At 39.5% G+C, this 19,779-nt stretch overlaps 1 protein-coding gene and 1 long non-coding RNA gene across 2 annotated transcripts in view; one reads left to right on the forward strand and one right to left on the reverse strand.

Moving 5' to 3' along the window:
* LOC141798031 (calsyntenin-2-like) overlaps positions 1 to 19,779 on the reverse strand; it is a 398,473-nt gene that overhangs the window by 113,472 nt on the left and 265,222 nt on the right. Inside the window, exon 5 of the mRNA XM_074679796.1 lies at positions 16,290 to 16,439. Within this exon, the coding sequence (XP_074535897.1) occupies positions 16,290 to 16,439 (150 nt within the window). The remainder of the gene's footprint in view (positions 1 to 16,289; positions 16,440 to 19,779) is intronic.
* The window catches only part of LOC141798032 (uncharacterized), an 80,587-nt gene that overhangs the window by 469 nt on the left and 60,339 nt on the right, over positions 1 to 19,779 (forward strand). The gene's annotated exons all lie outside the window — the stretch shown is intronic.

Below are 19,779 nucleotides of genomic sequence, written 5' to 3' on the forward strand. Positions count from 1 at the left end.
GTGTGTGTGTGTGTGTGTGTGTGTGTTGCCTCTAAGTTCTTGCATCTTCTGTGATGTCTATGTAGGTTAGGATGGTAACTGTGATGGGAAAGGTGTGCGTGCTGTGTTGTATGTGCACATGTGAGTGTGTTTGTACGTGTGTGTACCTGTGGAAATGCTGACACCACACTCAAGCAGTTGGGGGTGGTGGTGAGGGCGTTGTCATCACTCGTACCAGCCATCAGAGAGAGGAGAGCCAATTTCCATTTAAAAGAGCACTTTGCTCCTTCTCTCCTTTCCTCTCCTCCCTACCTTCCTCTCCCATCTGATTTTCCACCTCACTCTACGCCATCCCTCTCCTCTCCTCTTTCTGAACCATGCCTGAAAGCTTGTGTTCCAGTGCTTTTCTGCATGCTCTTTGTGTGCCATACAGGAGACTTTAGTTTCCTTTTTTTCTTTCTCTGGTTCACAGAGTGCTCTTGTGTTGGAGGAGTGTGGGGCTTGCAACAGAGAAATGTAGGGCTTGTAACTGTGTTAGAGAGAAAAAAAAAGTTGAATCAGTGCAACAAGTTGAACATAAACTGTTTGAGAGTGGGATCTTTCTCTCTTTCTTTGTGTAGTCTCCGTAAGAGGAGTGCGGTTTCATGCATCCAGACACTGAAGCTTCCCAAAATGTTCTTTCTGACTAAAGCATGTGTTCGCTCCTGTAGCATAGCAAGCCTGTCATATTAAAGTGTCAGGAATCATTATGTTATACAAACTGCTTACACAGTTACTAGTGATGCTGGTAATGCAAAACTAAGTCACACGTTACTCTGATTTGACCACTTTTTTCAATAACGAGTAATCTCACAAGTTACTATTTCCAAACCAGTTGTCAGATTGAAGTTACTTGTCCAAATCACCATGCGTTACTTTTCTTTTCATTTTTCTTGCAAAAAATATCTGCTTATTTTCTTGCGTCTCGAGGAGTGACGGGAGTCATGTGTTCATCACATACTTAGCATGTGAACAACTTGTAGTAGCAGCCAGCACACAAACGTTAATAGAGGGGTAGAGGAGAGATGTGCATTTTCTAGCTGGAAACACAGTCACTGTTTTGAGTTTGTGTCGACTAAAGATGACAATATTACGGTTTGTTGTTTACTCTGTGCTGGGAGTTTGCTTAAGATCTTTGACTAAAACATTTAGGAATCAATCAAGAGTGAGATCAACACAAACGCTTGAGAAGTTGTTTGACTTTTACCTGGGGGAAAGATGAGTCCCATCATTCACACTAACTTCCTCTATTCCAAGAGCTGAACCCTCTGTTTAGCACAAATCCATCCGCTGAGGAGCAGAGCAACTTAATGTAGGCTACAACAAGGCACCTGGTGGCAAGCAGGGGCGTGCCCGGACTTTTTAGACTGGGGTGCCCTGAGCAGGGTACTGAGGATCATGTGAGCCAACACTCCAACACTGATAAAAACCAAACTAGACCAAAACAAAGCATTTAAAAAGAAAACAATTTAAATCCAAGATTTAACTGAACAGTGCTGTAGTGCACCAACAATAGTACTGTAAAAGCTTTCTGTAGTTGTATTTGGAAATTAAAAATGAATATTTTTGTTTGTAATTGTACAGTAAATATTTTACAACTACCGATGTTTGCATGTTACTTTAAAACAAAACATGTAGACTCATACTTTTATTCATTTTAATCGCACAGCACAATTTTGCCAAATTACGCAGCTGTAGGCGTTGTCGGCAGCAGTTGAAAGTAACTAATAAAGTAGCTTGTAATCTGAGTTACTTTTAAAATCAAGTAGTCGGTAAAGTAACTACGTTACTTTTTAGAGGAGTAATCAATAATCAGATTACTTTTTCAAAGTAACTGTGGCATCACTGACAGTTACAGAGGTTTCATCTGACTTGTATTTCTCCTTTTTGCTTATTGTTTCACTTTCTAGCGGGTGTGTAGCATTAAGACAGTAAAGAGCAGGCTCTCAAAGAGACCAGTGCCTAAGTGCCTCAAAGCATGCCTCCAGATGAACTCTACTGTGACTCTCTGCTGCTGTATTTGCTTTAACATTTTTTCAACAAGACCAGAAATTGAAATCTGATCAACTTTTTCAGTCCTTCATAGAAGAACAGAGATTTCACTCAGTGACATCAAAGTCCCTGTGTGAAGTGATAGGAGTATTTTTAGCCAGTTGCTGATCCGATCATCAGATTTTCACCTGATGGATTTTGCCCCCCTGTAGTTATAAAACTTAGGAGGAAAACAACAACAACAACACTTAGTAAAATCAAATTAAGGCAAGAGAAGGGCAGAGCAGCACATTTTGTAATAAATTAGCCTGATAAATTCAGTTGGCTGACTTGGGAGACACATTTTCAAAGTTAGATTTTATCATCCTCACCAGCCTTGAAAGAGAAACTAGGGGCGCAGATGGCCTAATGGTTTAGGTCACGCCTCATAAGGGTTCACCCTCCAGCAGGTGGCCCAGGTTTGAATCCAACCTGTGGCCTGTTCTCTGCATGTCATTCTCCACTCTTACTCTGTTTCCTGCTCTATGTACTGTTCTCTCCTAGCCAGTTTAAGGCATGAAAAAATCCCAAAATTAACTTAAAATAACATATACCCTGTCTTTATAACAAAATATAAAGACTCCCATGCTGGAGAGGATTTTTTTTTCATTATTATGTGAGTAGAAGAAGTCCCTGACTTTTATCAGTCATCTCCTCCATCATGATCTGTTGAGCAGTAGTAGCTACCATGAACTGTTTAATATATGAACATAGTGTCTGTGACAGAAATTTAAAGCTCATTCTACGTGGGGTCCATTTCTGAAATGCTGAACTTAGCCTACACTGAAAAAACCTAAAATCTTTAAGTGTATATTCAGTAAAAAATGTCTTCTTATACTTAATATAAGCCACATTCACCTGACCAGTCCAGAAAAAAATGTCTTGCTTCAAGCTATTTAGATGGTAAATGGACTTGAGCTTATATAGCGCTTTTCTAGTCACAGACCACTCAAAGCTGCTGTACACCACAGGTCACACTTACCCATCCTCACCCATTCGCTCTCACATTCACTCACTGATGGATCCAATCTTTACTATGACAGCTATCCATCAGTACATCTAACACAGTCACGCCCTTTCATACCCATTCACACACCACTGACGCAGCAGTGGGAGCAACTTGGGGTTAAGTGTCTTGCCCAAGGACACATCGCCATGTGTCACCCAGAGCTGGGCTTGAACCTGCAACCTTCCGATCACCGACCAAGCGCATTCTCCAACTGCGCCACCGACGCCCCACCGACGCCCCCTAGAAACAAAAATGAGGTCTGAGTTGCTTGTAACAATTAAAAAAAATCTGCCAATGGAACAAGAGAAAAGTTACTTGTATTAAGACATTATTTTAGTTCCAATCAAATTTTCTAGCATTTCTTTTTGATCCATTGGCAGATTTTTTTTATACTGGTTACAAGCAACTCAGAACTAATTTTTGTCTTTAAAAAAGTTGAAACAAGACATTTTTCTGGACTGATAAGTTGAATTTGGCTCATATTGAGTCTATTATTTTTTTAAAACTTAAAATAAGAAAAAAAACACTTTATAAGATTTAGTTTTAGTTAAACATAACTGTATCCTATTTTTCTTAAAGGCTGGTCATCCAGTGTACCAGTATATCTGGACAGCAGGACACTTTAGCATCATTTTTTACAGAGCAGAGCGGGAGGAGCAGGATGTGACATACACAGACCTTGTCTCAAAATGATCCTTTAAAAATAATTTCGCCTTGAGACAAATAATCTGCAAAAAAGACTAGAGAAATAAAAACACACTCTCCAGCAGACTTCAAATAGTTTCACTTTCTCCAAAGGTATTCTGAAGGCTCAGCACATCAGGGAGGGCTGCTAGCTGAGCAGCTGTTTCCTAATTTCTGCAAGCTAATCACGATGTGTTCAGCCTGTCTGCTGACCAAAACTACACAAAGAATCCAGCGTTATTGCAGATTTAGGTTTTTTGGGTTTTGAATTATTAAAAAAACGGTCCTGAAATCCTTATAAGTATGATACATGACATTTTTCATTACCTTTAAAGTGATTCTGAGATTTGCAAAAGAAAAGTACATTTTCACAACTACTGTACCTCAGCACCTCATAAAATAACACAATTTCAGCGGATTCCGAGAAAGCCTCCTAAAAAAACTTATTTAACACTTTTGTATAACTCCATTACTTTGGCTCCCTTAAGGATAAAATGAAAATTACAAAAGAATCCTGAGTGCTCAAAGTAAAGATATTGTGTCCTTTGATTAAAAAAAGCCAAAAAGTGCTTTCTGAGGCTCCCCATTCTCTCTTTCCTTTACTCATTTTCTCTTCCTGCTCATGATGGCAGCAGACTGAGAAGACAACACAAGTCATCCCTCAGCTTCTATCCTGCATGAGTGACCTGAGGGTATTTGAGGCTAGTTGGGATAAATGCTGTAATCCCTGCACTGTGTCTGTCACCAAGCATGAGCTATACATGCAGGGAGGTTTTCCAACGTGACACTCTTAGGTCACTTTAAAAGTCCAGAGTCATGTGGCAATGGTCAGAAAATAAGTGTAGATCGTCTGGTGAACCGACACAGTCGCCTGCTGTATGTCTCCGTGATTGCAGCAGCGGTCTGATGAAACCCTTAAAGTGTCACCCTGAGGCAGGACCTTTACCTCAACGTACAAATGTATCTTTTATCGTCCTTCTCCTCTCCCACATTCAGTCACTCCCCACTGTTTTATCCTTGTCAAATCACTATCTTACTCTTCTTCTTTCTCTCTTTTTGTCTTTGTAATCCTGATTGCTCAATGTCGCCTTGACACTTAAGTGGCACTTAAAAGAAACTCCAGTCTCAACAGGCCCTGAGACAAAGACTGAAGGAATGTATCACTGTCATATGTGTGTGGGGGAGTGGGCGTCTGTTCATGAAAGGAGTCCGAGTCGACAAAGTTGTCATTGCTTGGTTTATTGCAGAACCGCTTCTCTTAAAATCCATCATAGGGATGAAAAGCATCAGCTGTCTTTCTGTGAGAGCTAAACATTAACATCTGAGACTTCTCCCTTGAGTGAGGTCACATGTGGTGTAACCTAAGCATGGGGTATACATTAGACGTGTCTCCTCTCTCAAAGTACCAAAGAGAAGGATGTGTGGTTCACACAAAACAAATGTTCCCTCAGGTTGTTGAGTTATGGCAGCAGGTAAATATGATAAAATTTGAGTACAGCTGTTTAAAAAAAAAAATGTCTTTATTGTGTTGCCAAATGTTAGATTTTATCCCCAAAAACATCTTTGTAGCACAATCATTCTTAGCTTTTTGGTCAGTCAATAAATGTCAGTCAGTCAACCACCTATGAGGAAGGCCAAACCATCAATCAGCCTGAAAAAATGTACAGTAGGTATTTAATATTGGTCTAAACTATCCACTGGAAGTTCTCTAGGGTAACCTTTAGACTGGGTTAATCCACTTTCATTTCCAGTTTCTATGTTTTTTACATCCAGTCAGCTATGCATGTTAACAAATAATCTGTTTGTATTCATTCACTCTTAAACATGGTATATACGTCTGCTTTGACTATCCACCTCAGTGTTTGCTACAGGTTAGTATAGCCTTGAACCAATGCAGAATCCTAGCACATATTTTAACATGCACCTCAAGGTCAAGATCAAGGTAAACTTTATTATCCCTGAGGGACAATTTGATCTGCAGCCAGTAGTGTTACACGGACAACAAACCAACAATAAATACAACAAATAGTCCATTAAAGACAGTAAATCAAGCACAGACATTACAAAGAGTCATTCAGCAGAACAATGTCTGCCGAACCAAAGAATTCCTCATCCTATTTGTCCTACAAAAGGGGCAACAACCATTCAGTAAAAATGAAGTCTATGCGGAAGTATTAAAAGTTGCTGTTCGTCGAGAATCAGCTTGAGGCTGGCTGCAGAGAGACTGAAGATCACATACACACCCAGTCAGAAAAACTGACTTTTGGGGCATTAAAAAGCATATTTATAGGCTGGTTCAAAAAACGTCTTGGCTCTAAAATACTGATTTCACTATCGGCACACTGTACAGTGAGTGAATTTTTTTCTATCTTCTGCAGTTTAGAATTCATTAGGATCGTTTGATTGTCCAATCAGATGCTGATTGGCTTTGTTTCACGGTTTCGGGAACAGACAGGTGACGCTGCGGATGCTTCATCCATATTTTATACAGTCTATGGTCCTACATTTAGGAACTCTGTATCTGCGACCTGATGGCAGCAACCTGAACTCCTTATGCAGGAGATTACTGGGGTCACCAAGGACTGACTGAGCCTACTTCAGAGTCCACCTCGGGTACAACACAGTCAGGTCACTGAGTGTGGTGTCAGCAATTTTGCTACACACTTTAGTGATGCCCTGCAACCTGTTCCTGTTTTGAGGGTGAGCAGCGCATACCAGCTGACAAAAGAAAAGGTCAGCACAGACTCAGTAAATCCAGAATGAATATTTCCATTAAAGTGTTATCCACTTTGAAACTGCAAAGCTTGTGGTGAAAATACATCCTCTGATGAGCTTTTTCTATAAAGCATCCACCTGAGACTCAAATATCAGCCTGTGGTCCATCACCTCCTCACATGTGTAACTACGTGACAAAACAAGGCCCACCACAGGCCCTGTGTTTGGTTTAAATGACAGCATGCTGTTTATCACAGGAGTGGCAAATGTGCGACTCATGAGCCGCATGTGGCTCTTTGCATTTGAGTACGCGGCTTTTTAATCCATTCATTAAAAAAACCCAATCCATTGTTATGAGTAGTGACGTACAGATCGATATCAAATATTGATATAGTAATACCAATGTTTGTGTCAGTATAGATCAATACTTGTTTGATGAGGTCGATACTTAAGTTTCAGTTTCTCTTCATGCGCCCCTCCCCCTGCTCTACTGTGAGTGTTGCTGCACAGTCACATCACTCAGCAGTGCAGCTGCATGATGTCATAGAGGGACTTTATTTGGTGTTTTACAACAAGCTGAAATATTTTCAGAAAAAAATACTCTGGTAACACTATACATCTGTTAAAATATGTAAAAGTCAACGGTGTGTGTGTATCTCTATCTGTGGGCACGCAGTTGTGTTTGAGATAAATAAATCTGGCTTTGAAAACTGGAAATGTATTGATTTCACTTCATGTCATTTTGCGTTTGTGTGGGAGGGAGTGTGTTTGAAGACCATGTGTGTGATGTGGCTCTCTGTAGTAACACAGTAAATTTTGTGTCTCTTGGTCTCTGACTGGTTGGCAGCCCCTGGTTCATCACATCCCTTACAATGTTTCCTCTTTCTTTCTTTGCAAATAATAGTGCTGCTCAACATAAACAATTGGCGCTGTGCAAAAACAAGCGGAAAACATCATGGGACTAGAAACCGGTAGAAATAATGGGACCGACTGGTGTTTAAGCAGAGTAATGCAGAGCAATGAGGACACTCTAAAGCAGAGGTCTGTAGTGCCCATGACAGCATCAGCCAGAATGGCTTAGCTACGGCACAGAGTAAACACAGATGTATGGATCAAGCTCTACCATGCAAACCTGCACCAAAAGACAAACACACAGAAGTAAACACAGTTAACACACAATCTTTTTATTCAGCTATCCCTCTCCACTGACACAACAAGGTGAACTCTGGGTTACTGCTGCTCTTTGTTCTACTCCCACCATCTCTCCATCCATACATCCATCCATTCATTCATCCCTCCTGCCTGAAGCCCAGGAGGAGTGTAGAGAGGGTTCACATGCAAGTTAATAACAGTGAAAGTGGGGGATTGGATCACTGTGATACACGCTGGAGACCACTGGAGGAGAGACGAGGAGATGATGAGGAAGCCTGAACTCAAAGGGGGGAAGCCATAAACCAGGTGCAGAGAAGTAAAGGGAAGAAGAGAGGGGAAAGCAAGTAGCAACAAAGGAGAAGAAAGAGAACAAAGTGAGAAAAAGTGCAGAGCACAGACACATAAGCAAAAGGAGAGCAATGAAAGTAATAAGGGAAAACAAGCTAATACCAGGGAGAGGCTGAAAAGTGCTAAAGCAGCAGGCAGACAGCCTCGGCCTGAGATTAGAGAGGAAGCAACAGAGGAGTAGGAGGTTAGAGGAAATGGGAAAGGGAAGTGCCAAGCCATTTATTTTCCCTCTGCCCCCCGTTTAATTCATCCTCTTGCTACTGTTATCAGAGATCAGGACCATTGGCTTTCACACACCAACCTACACACACACACACACACACACACACACACTCTGACACAGACTCAGATGGCATATGGAGAGTTGACAAGAGAATGCAGCCTCCAGCCTGAGAGAGAAGACGCCTGACAGCTTGTATAGATCTCAGATACTCTACCTGGGGCTAGCTGTCAATTTTCTACCAACTTTACTGCAAACTGCTGTGCTCTGTCACCTGAGTCTCTGACACCTTTTCAGAAAGGTATAATCAGATCATAGCTGAAAAGCTTTATTGGAGTTAAACTTTGTCTCTCTTTTAAAATGACTCAGCCCTACACTTCCAAATGAAGAGTTGAAAGCAGCACCTTCAGTCCATCATTTCAGACTAAAAGATTTGTCCATTCCAGTTATTTTAAAAGGTTTATCATAAATGAACAAGAGGTGCATTTATTTATTTATTGTTTTACTTTATTTTATTTTATTTTGTTTTATTTTATTTTATATTTACCAGGGTCAATGTTGGAGAAGTGATGGTTATAGCTTCAAAAAGAAAAAAGTAAAATCAAGAACTCGAGGGCCTAATAAGCTCCTCCTTGGGTCAGATTGTTGGTTGTAGAATTGACTGCTTGGCTCGATTTTAAAATTGATAATTGCACTTTGATTTTTGTCTCCTCCTTTGAATGCAAACCAATGATTGTTGTGTTCGACTTGTTTTATATTCTACCTTTCCCTAAACACTGTCATAAAACAGTGGTTACCAGTGGAGGTTTTTGTAACACTACTGCTACACAGCGTCACCTAAGTTTTGAGCATATTTTTGGTCACCTAGAATGCTCACAAAAATGTCTTAATAAGCCGAGGGTGCTGTGTAAGAATAAAAAGAGTTGCACCGCCACCACTCTGGCTTTTTGCCAAACTGGTACAATGGTCACAAACAGTGGAGCGCCTGGCTCATCTGTTTACTAAATTAGGTTTATTTATTAGTCAAAACAGAGCTCCAGTTGGTTTTAGTAATAGTCCTGTTATTCTCTTTGTTTGGTTCCTCTCTTTGGGTTGTGTGTTAATTAACATGTGTGCCTGTGTGTCCATTCTTTGCACAGTAATAAAGCCCATCTTTTGCTCTAACACAATGATTCAATAAAAGAGAGACCAGCAAATGAAACTGACTATTACTGGACTCATTTAGCACGGTTCCTATCTAGCTTGAGCATCATGGATGCGTCTATTTTCAGACACTTTAAATTAACATAAGTAAGTTAGCCATCCTTCACAGTGACAGGTATAAAGTGATGAAATGCATCCACTGTCCACTAAACATTGACTGAATGAAAAGTTTTTAACTCAGGTTTACAGAACTGGCAGAAGCTAAAGCAAGTCTGAACACAATCTGAGATCTGTGAATTGTGAAAATGTGATTATCATCTATAGTTTTGTCATTTTATCATTATTAATGCTGTTTTTTTGAAGTCCCAGTTTTTTTTTGCATGCTTTGATTGTATTGCATCCTTCTTTATGGTTGTTGTGTCTTGGACCCAACACACTGTAGCTTTTGTTTTAATCTTGAATGCCTAACTGATAGAGATGGGTACTGAATTAGGTACTTTTATAGGTGCAGACTGAATTCTGTTAAAATAACCGGGTTCCAATTCACATGAAGTCTAAAGGTACCATGTTTAGATACCTAAATGCATCCTTGTTACAGTGAGGGAGTGAAAGAGTAGGTGATTTTCTGTACTGGACATGAACACAGCATTGCAAGGTTACACACTGAAGAACAAATATGTTAAATTGAAACAATTGAAGCTTAATCATGAAAAAAAATGATATTTTTTTACCACATAAACACAAAAAAGTACCAAAAGTTGGTACTATTAAGTACCGATACCAATTGGCAGGTACCGGGCATCGGTACCGCATTGTTTCAAATGTTTGGGCTTGTCTCTTAACAGAAGTGCCATGTAGGTAAACTCAAACGTCAACAGCACACACAAGCAGCTTGTATCCAAAGATCCTGATGGTTTTTCTTGATTGACCTGTGCCCCACCTGTTAACAGGGAGGGGCGGGTTTATGTCTTATACTACAACTCTTTTATCAGAGGGGTTTCAAATATCTTGTCAGCTACTATAAAATACAGTTAAAGTGCTTTATGTGTCAGAAATATAGATTGAATTCATGTTTCAATGGGGAGGGTGGCGTGAAGGTAAGGAAAGGAGAAGGGAAGAAAAGGGAAACAAAGAAGGAAGGAAGAAAAGGGAAGAGATAAGGAGAAGGACTGTAGAAATGGGAAAAAAGGGAAGATATGGGAGAGGGAAGGGTAAAGAAGAAGAATGAAAGGAGAAAGGGAAAGGGGGGGAGAAAGAGGGGTAAGAGAGGAAAAGGAAGGAAGGAAGAAGAAAAAAAAGAAAAAAAGGGATAATTGGAAAGTACTCAGGAATTCTTTTGTATTTGCTTCTTTTGTATTTGCTGCTGTTCTTTTTTGGATATTTTCTTTTCAGTTCTATTTCTTTTCATTTCTTTTTTGGATTTTGAATTATTAATTTGGTTGTTAAGATTGTGTTGTTAGACTTTTTGTTTTGCTCCAGTATAAATGTTGTACAGTGAAAAGATTAGGCAAGCTAAGTAGCCTAAACCTTTTCGGTCAACATGGTTTTCAGTGCTGTCGCTTTGGTTGGTATACTTTTAAATATGATCAAAATAAACTAATAAACTAAACTAAACTTAACTAAACTTCTGATGACTAATCTTGTTGCACATATTTGTTACCTCTACATGGCCATGACAAAGGATTTGTATGCCCTCCTTTTAAAAAGTCACTTTTTATGCTGACCTTTAGAAGTCATGAATTGATGATTAATGTCCATTTAATGATGAGGGTGTGTGGTTACTTCTGGATTTTCATTCCCTCTAAGGCAACACACAGACTGACAGACCAAGCTTTTATCTTCCAAGGCTGTGCGGTTTTTTGAATAGTCTCAAGGCTGAGGGAGTGACAATACAAAGCTGTCTGCCATCCTAGATGTGAGAAACAAACTGTACTACAGCCAATAAAAGTGATAACCATCCCATCAAATGGAGAGTGGAGGCTCTACAGCTGTCTGCCTACACTCTCACTTATCTCCCCTTTTGTCCACTCAAGCCATTATTAGTTTTTTTTTTTTTGTTTTTTTTCTCGGGTATGTGTGCGTGTATGTGAGTATTGTTGTGCAGAGAGCACAGATGAAGGAGATGAAGAAACAAGATAAAACATGGACTGTAATAGTTTGAAAAGTTTTATATTAGTCTGGACAGCCAGTAAAAGAAAGAAACTTTTGAGAGAACGCTTTCATCTTTATCACCTTTCTCCCTTTTGGCTACTGCTCTGTGAAACTGTAACAAAGTGTTTAGTTTCCATCTTTTATGTTCATTATGTTCCACTTATAGTTTACTGAAAAGATAGAACTGTGGAATATCAGCATCCAAAACTTCTGAAGGCTACAGGATGAACATAACCATAGTTTGGAATCTGAGCCACTCAGGTTCATTTGCTTCATCCTGCCTGCAACAATCTGCTCTCAGATCCTCCTACTGTTATCCATGTCAAATACAGGCCCTCAGACTCTACCCATCTCATATCTACACACCTGTGCCTGTTCCTTTCAGTTCGTTTTTCCCCACAGCCCCTCGCCTCCTCTGCACACCTGCCTAAACTCCTCTTGTCAGCTTTCCCTCCTGCATTACACCGCTGTCTTTGTTTTGTTGCCAATTTATTTCTGTGCTGCTCGCTGGGTTTGAAAGTTTCGGACAAGAATCCTTGACGTGTCTTAACTGTCTGCTTGGTTTATGTTGTTATTTTGTCCACTTGCATATACCTTCCACTATCTGTCGTTAAGCTTCCAAATGGACAACACAGACAGATCACACCAGCCTGCCTATAACCAGCAGATAGACCTGCACCATTGTACACCTGTGCAAGTCTGCCTGCAGAACAGGCCCTATCTGTCAGTAAAACGACTCCCCACAAGCCAAGTGAGGACATGTGAGTGTTCATGAGGAGCCCACAGCTGAGCCCTGCTGTCCAAGACCAGACACCCAATCTAATCCGAACAGACAGATTACTGTTTTTCACCAGGAGAAAGCGCAGACTCTGTGTGTAAGAGGGAGTACAGGGAAGACACAGAGGGTGTTAATGAGTGTGTTTTGTCTTCAACACTCCCACAGTAGCTCCCCTTTAATACAACAACCAGTCGCCCCATTAAGTGTACCCTGATCTGTGGCCATGGCATTTCCTTCTCCCTCTCCAGCCTCCTTCATCTGCGCTGCCAAACAGCGCTCACAGGGACAAGTGCCCCTTCATCAAGGGAGAGGGTTATTTGTGCTTGGTGTATTTGTGTCTTCTCGGCATAATGGGGTGTTGAAAATCCTAATTTGAAAAATGCACACACATAAAAAATTGCAAAACAGGCTTCAAAGACAGGATTATGGCTGAGAGCCTGGAGAGGGAGTTAATGTCAGTCTGAACACCCCCGACAGCCTTGCTCTTGCTCTGTTTGGGTTCATGTGGGAATGCATGTGTGTTGTGTAAAAACACTGTATTTTAACATACTCACAAAGTAACTGAATGTTTAGTGTGTTTGCAACTTCAGAGTTATTGGTTTTCACCTTGCAGATATTTTTTCATTCCAGTAGAGGTGTGAAAGAATATTGATATGGCAATATATATCGCAATACTCTGACCTGTGATATATCGATATGTCAACTCTTAACATTGATGTTTCTGTTAGAATAAAAATTCAAATCTTGGGTGAGTTGGACGTACAATATGTCTTCCACACCTCCACCACAGTAGATGGCGCCGAAGAGCTACTCCACTGTATGTTGCCCATCATCTTAGAGTTTATTCAAAATGTTATATTCCGAAACTTGATGATTTGAGTTTTGATGCCATAAACATTAATATTTTCTCTCTATTCTTGGGTCAGTTAGTTTAAAATCATTGAATTTTTTATTTATTACAGTGTAGTAGACTGATAAAATAATAATCACAGTCATGTTTAGTGCAGTATTAGTTTTTTTTAGTTATATTGGTGACACCAAGTGACATTAATCAGTTTCACTAGTTGACCATGTCTTTCACTTGATATTTTTTTTGCAACATTAGTTTGACGTCACAGCAGTTGAAGTGACAAACTTATTTTTTTTCAAACTATGTAAGTGTCTGTATGAAACACTGCATCTGACTTTCTTTATTTAAAACACAATAAAATATAAAAGCTTAAATAGTTAACTAGTAGAATATCACAATATATCACAATATTGTGATATTGTGATATCATCGTGACCCAGGTATCATGATTCATATCATATCGTGAGGTTCTTGACAATACTCACCCCTACATTCCAGTAGTTCATGAATTTTTCTATCAGTTTGTTACTGATGACTTTTCACATTTTCTTCTACTTCTATCAAGTTACATGCATCTGCAAACCAGTAAAGCTGTGGTTTACCATCTTCAAAATGTGGACAGGAGGAAGACTTACTTCACAAAAGTTCAGCTGTAATAAAATCAGTCATACAAAAAGAAAAAGGAGGCCAGGTGCATGTAATGTGCAGGCCAAGAAGTAACTGAATACTACTGAAGGATAGATAATCATTGTTTTAACTGTAAAAAAATGTGTTTTTTGTTGGTTTTCCTTCCTAGTAAGGTCAGTAACTATTTGCTGCCCCATAATTTGCTAAAAGTAGCTTAATAATGTTATCTCCTAATTTGCATAATATACCATTGTATGTGTGTATGATGAGTGGGTTAAAATAACATAGTGGAAGAGCCAGAAAGAAAGGAAAATAAGAAAGAAAAATAAGAAGGAAAAAAAGAGAGAAAAAATTTATTTTTCACAGTACTTCAATTTATCTTTCTTTTGTTGCTTCTTTTTTATAAAGTTTAAATTATCCAGGCTTGGGACCAGCAAAAACACCCCAAAGAGACAAGCATGTGTGTGATCATACGCATGCAGTTGCCTGCTCTGGCTGCAGCTGGGAGGGACTGCTGCACAGGTGAAAAGGCCCACGGCAGCACCTGCTGCTCTTTGAGATGAGTAAGAACAATAGATGCTTTAACGTAAGAGTGTCAAAACTCTATAAAAGTTGCTAAACTTGTTGATAGTTGTTTTTTTTTTTTTTTACAAAAGAGTTGCTAGGTAGGTCTAAAAAGTCCCTACATAAAGCAACAAAGCCGCTAAGTTCGCATCACTATTCTAGGACTTAAGTGTTAGGAGGTCAGAAATAGGCTTTTGTCCAGTCAGAGTACATTGTAAGAAGCTGTAGCAAAAATTTATCAGTTAACCTTTCATGAACAAAAAATGACGCCAGACTCACACTAGATCTGTTTCCGATCTGTTGTTTCAACTATGTGCTCTCTCATCCATCAGTCACACCAGCTGATTGTTCAGTCCAGTAATTAGCAGGACCACCAGAGCTTATGTTGGGCTGTAAAACCTCAAAATTGTTGACTTCTGGTCTGGCTCTGCTCCTTATGCTGCTTTATTGTTATATTATAATTAAAACAATCTGGTGCCGAAACTGTGTATTTTGTTTTGAAAAAGTCAACCAGATGTTTTAATGTGGTTTCAGTCCACAACTTCCTGTCCTGCTCAATCTGCTCCAATTTTGTTGCTCCAGCATCCAGCAAAAAAAGGAGTCTTGTGTTTCTGATCCGAAGGGCTCTGACCAGCCAGATCTGACCCGCAGCTGGATCACAACAGAGTGGGGCAGGTGTGAGTTAACACAACCAATCAGATCCAAGGCTGGAGCAGAGCAGAGACAGACTGGAGGCAGATCTAGGAGTCTACATAAACCATGATGCATTGCATGAGAGTATTAGCATCACTGTAAATATATATCAGTGGAGCTTGTGATAGAAAAACCTCACTTTCTTTCATGTTGCTTGATTTGCTGACCTCAATTCCTCTGAATCCTAAAATGAGTCATGAGACTTGTAGACTTGTCACTGCTCTGCAAAAAAGAACCCATCTCAAGAAATTATTAAGACATGACTGTGCTAATGTTGAGAGTTTTATGAACTCCTTTGAATCATTCATTCTCTTAATGAAAAATGAAAGGATTTGGGCTTTCCTGCCTCCTCTTCAGATCCTGAGCATGTGCTTGAAATATTCTGACTCAAATCAAAAACATGTTAACTCATCTCAAACCACGGGCATGTGTTGCCACTTGTTTTGAGAAAACACAGATTGGGAGATTGAATGAGAGCCAAGCGACTTAACAGCTTCTGCAGGGTTCAGTGGCTGCCACTGAGCTGCTGCCAGGGTCCTCATTTACCGCTGTTTATCACCAGCCTGCTAACATCAAGTCCTCTGGGACGATGAATGGCTAGAGTCCAAAAAATCCAGCGCATGAATCACCTTGTTAATGACAGAACAACGCAGATTGCACATGGCTACACATGGAGCAGCACGCCTCATGCATTCGTCCTTCATCACACGTGCTGCTGACCTCTCTGACAGGAGTAAATTGTGTCTGCTGTTATCTTAAGCTCTGTTTGTGTTGTTCTAGCTCTCACTGCAGACGCTTGTCTTTGCATTTAACTGCAGGCCTTGTTAAGGCTGCCATGCCTGCTTTCTGATGTGCTAAGAGCGTGTTGGCCGTGTCATGGCGCTCTAAGTTAAGTGCTGTTGATCACACCAGCCACACTTGACAGGCCAATTCCTCAGGGGCGGGGAAGGGAGTGAAAGAGGTAAGGAAAAGAAACAGGAATAATAAAAAGGATGGAGAGAAATATATTAAGGTGGGGAGACGAAAAGGAGAAATCTGGATAGTTGAATAAGTTTGAATAGAAAAAATGACGGCTGCGAGTACCACATATTCAGGAGTAAACAGGAACACACAAATACAAAGGTAATGACACAACAATCCCATCTGCGTTTCTGTAAACACAAAAGAATCCTTTCAACTCCATCTCGTGCACAGAAGATACAACCAGACTCGTTTCCAGACACAAATAATTGCATCTCAACTTTTAACAGTCACCAGACGACATACACTTACACACAGACACACACTTTTCGTAAGGATAGCTCACCTTGCCAGCCGGGCTTGCAGACAGGCTTGACGTCAATGCGGACAGGGACGCTGTGTGAGGCTCTCTTCTGGCCGCAGTCCCACGCCGTCACCTGGATCTCATACTGCTGCTGCCGGTCGTAGATCAGCTTCTCTGTGTTCCTGATGTTACCTTGTGGAAATAAAGAAACAAACACACTCAATTTTAAAGTCTTACACTGTGTGTTGTAACTTGTGGAGTAAATTCAGCTCCACTGTTGTGTAGCACAATGAAAAATGTTTTTTGCTGGGACATTTATCACATTACAAGCAACTAAATGGAATGTTTACATAAAAGTGGGGTCATCAAATCATATTTAAATCTCAGTTAGTCGCTGAAACTCAATCAGTAAACACAATTATTCATATCCTGAAAATTTTGTTGCATTACAAAACTATTTCTGCAAAAGTAAATATGTGTAACAATCCTTTCCTTTAACTTTCTGTTTGGGTCATAGTTGCTGACAGGTAAAAAGTTTTGCTCCCCCAGAGAATTTCAGCCAAGAACAATGAAGAGGGCTGTAGCTTCGCTCTTGTGGGAAAACGTGACCAAACCCTATAAGTTCACCAGTTCTTTCCCGAGGGATCGAATTGTAACAAGATGACAAAGTACATAACCTGCGATACCTGTTTCTCACAGGGCCCCAAACCTGCATTTCAAAAAACAGTTTTGAAGCCCATTTTAACAATGAAAAGCAGCTCATGCCAACCTGAGGACATCCCTTAGAGAAGAGGTCTGCAACCTTTACTTTCAAATCAGCCATTTTGCCTCATCTCATCTGGATTAAAGTCATTCAAGAGCCACAAAATGTACTTTTTCTCCACAGTACAGAAAAAAAAGGTGTATAAAATTCCATACATAGTAATTTTTTTTACTAAATAATCATACAAATTAGAATATTCTACTATTAAAAAATTGTACATGTGATGTCTCAGATTTTTAAAGTTTCAATAAATTGGCAAATATTGAAAAATGCATCATGTCACAAATGTAAGGAATTTGCAAAATTTATGACATTTCAACAAGCTGCAACATTTTTCAAAAATATCGAAAATTCATAAATTTGCAAGTTGAAAAAAAAAATCCCCAAATTTTGATATTTCAAAAAAATTTCATAAATTTGCAAAAGTAAAATTGTGTTTTAAAAATTTGCTACATTTTCCAAAATAAAAAAAATGCATTTTTTTTAAAAAAAGAAAAGAATTAAAATGATATGCCAAATGAATTGCAATTATTCAAAAAAATTAAAATTGAAGGATATCTGGATTTTTTTTTATTTGAAAAAAAAAAAAAAAAAATCAAATTCAAAACATTTAGAATGGTTAAAAAAATTCTCACATCTCTCTTTGAAAAAAGTGAAAGCTTTTTGTGAGAGATGATGCATATTTAGTTCAGCCATTCAGTAAGTTCAGTTTCTTTTATTGTCAATACCTTCTGTAAGATAGAAACACGTTTTTTATTTCAGAATATTTTTTAACCTTTAAGGAGCCACTGCAATTGAGTCAAAGAGCCGCAGGTAGCTGTCATCACGGAGAAGGTGCGCTAGTACTCTCCAAAATAGCTGTTTGCTGGCCTTTCTGACATGATCACTCACTCATCAGTTCGAAAAGCTGCACCTGCATGCTAAGCTTATATAAGGTAGCTCAAACTCAGAGTGTGAGAGTTTGTTGACAGAAAAGGGACCTTGGAAGCCAACACAACAGGGTAACTCTTTGGTTTTCAGTAGTTTTATGTGTGTTATTCTTTGTAGTCCAGAGCATTAAGATGTATCAGCATTAATGGGCAATAGAAGAAACTAGAAAGGGTTGTGAAGCTAAATCCACCAAAGAGTCATTTGACACATCTAAATAGAATTTTTACTCATTGCAGTTAGGTTTTATCGTTTTGCAGTGATTGGTTCATGTCAGTGCAGAGATTCTGCTTCTGAAGCTGACATTCATTTTTGGACATTTTGAAAAAAAAAATGACACTCCATATTGTGAAATATAGAAAAACAAATTGGTATGAGTTGCCTCAGCCAGTGCAAAGGAAGGGGTTAAAAGCATTGAAAACTTGAACTCTGAGCGACTATTGTTGTGGAATTCATGTTTTAAGACTCTGAAGCTGCATTCCCCCAGAGGACCTCTGCTCCGAGGCCAGGGGGACTTTTTGAGGCGTTTCAATCCAGAGTCCAAGGTCTAAGATCTCTGAACAATATTTTTAAGGGTCCTTGCTTGTGGGTATTTATTTCTCAGAGCGCAGGATCTTTCTGGTGTGCCTTGCAGGGCATAACATTTTTGATGTGAAGTATCTCAACAGGTTTCCTGACCTCAGGGGACACAGACAACAACTGCCTGAAGGAACCTTTTAATCTCTTCAGAAGAAGCTCCTGGGAATGAAAGTCATGGCTTCATAGACATATTCATTTGACAGCTTAATCCAAATATTATAAGAACCTATCTTTATTATTTCCACAGTGGAGGGGTGTACAAACATATTCTCGCCAGTAGCTTAAACATGTCCTTTTTCAGATTGGAATAAGGGCCATAAGGTCAAAGTTGTTGTTAGTTATTGTGGTGTTTTTTATGCACAAGATGAAGTACAATATTTTCAGTGTTGTGTGGTAAAAACCTGTCACTGAGAAATGGTGGGGAGTCGCTCAGTCCTGAGAGATTTGGAAGCTGACTTTATAGAATCATAAAACAGCTGTGTGAGTTTTACGGCTGGATTAGTTCATTTTTATGAAAGCGTAAGTGATGTGCAACAAATATGTTTTCTGTATCCATCGCTTCTCAACTTTAAAATCTATCCTTAATGGAGCTGAACCTCACTCTCATGCAGCGCTTAAGTCATGTTTACTGACTTTTATTTCTTGAAAGTAAAAGCCACGGAAAGCTTGAAAGTGAGCCACACTCTTCAGAGTGCCTGGGGGAATTCGAGCAACAGCAGTTTCAGTCAAATGAGTCCCGGTTGTGGCGCCTGTGTGACTTTATGGCAGTTATGAAATATTAGATGACACATAATGATGGTGTAATGCTTCTTATCTGCCTGAGCAACATGTGTGTCTGTTTGCTGAAGGAGTAATGGGTATTAATTTTAATTTTAGAGCATCATAATACATCATCATCACATTAACCGTGATGCCTTAATATAATCAGTGTAACAAATGAGATCATGCTTAGGATGACAGGTAGCCCCCTTCTCCTGCTTCTGCTTTGATTAGTTTGAATTTTCCTCTAAAATTGAGGACCGTACTTCCACCAAACCTCTGTTACTTCCTAAACACCTCTTTTTTGGTACCAAACATATAATCAAACCTTTTCTCCAATTATCCTTTTTATCTTATAGTCATTCACCAAGACTGAGCTTTTTGTGGAGCCATGTGATCCTCCATGTGCTCTGTTGGGTATGTCTCTGTAAATAGCATGATGCTACTCTGCCCTCTGGTATTCCCTGTGGTGCTGTGTTATCACCGTTAGCTTGTCCATCTTAT

This window comes from Halichoeres trimaculatus, unplaced genomic scaffold (assembly GCF_033239565.1).
Source record: "Halichoeres trimaculatus isolate MK-OKI-2021-1 unplaced genomic scaffold, fHalTri1.1 fHalTri1_scaffold_9, whole genome shotgun sequence".
Lineage (NCBI taxonomy): Eukaryota > Metazoa > Chordata > Actinopteri > Labriformes > Labridae > Halichoeres > Halichoeres trimaculatus.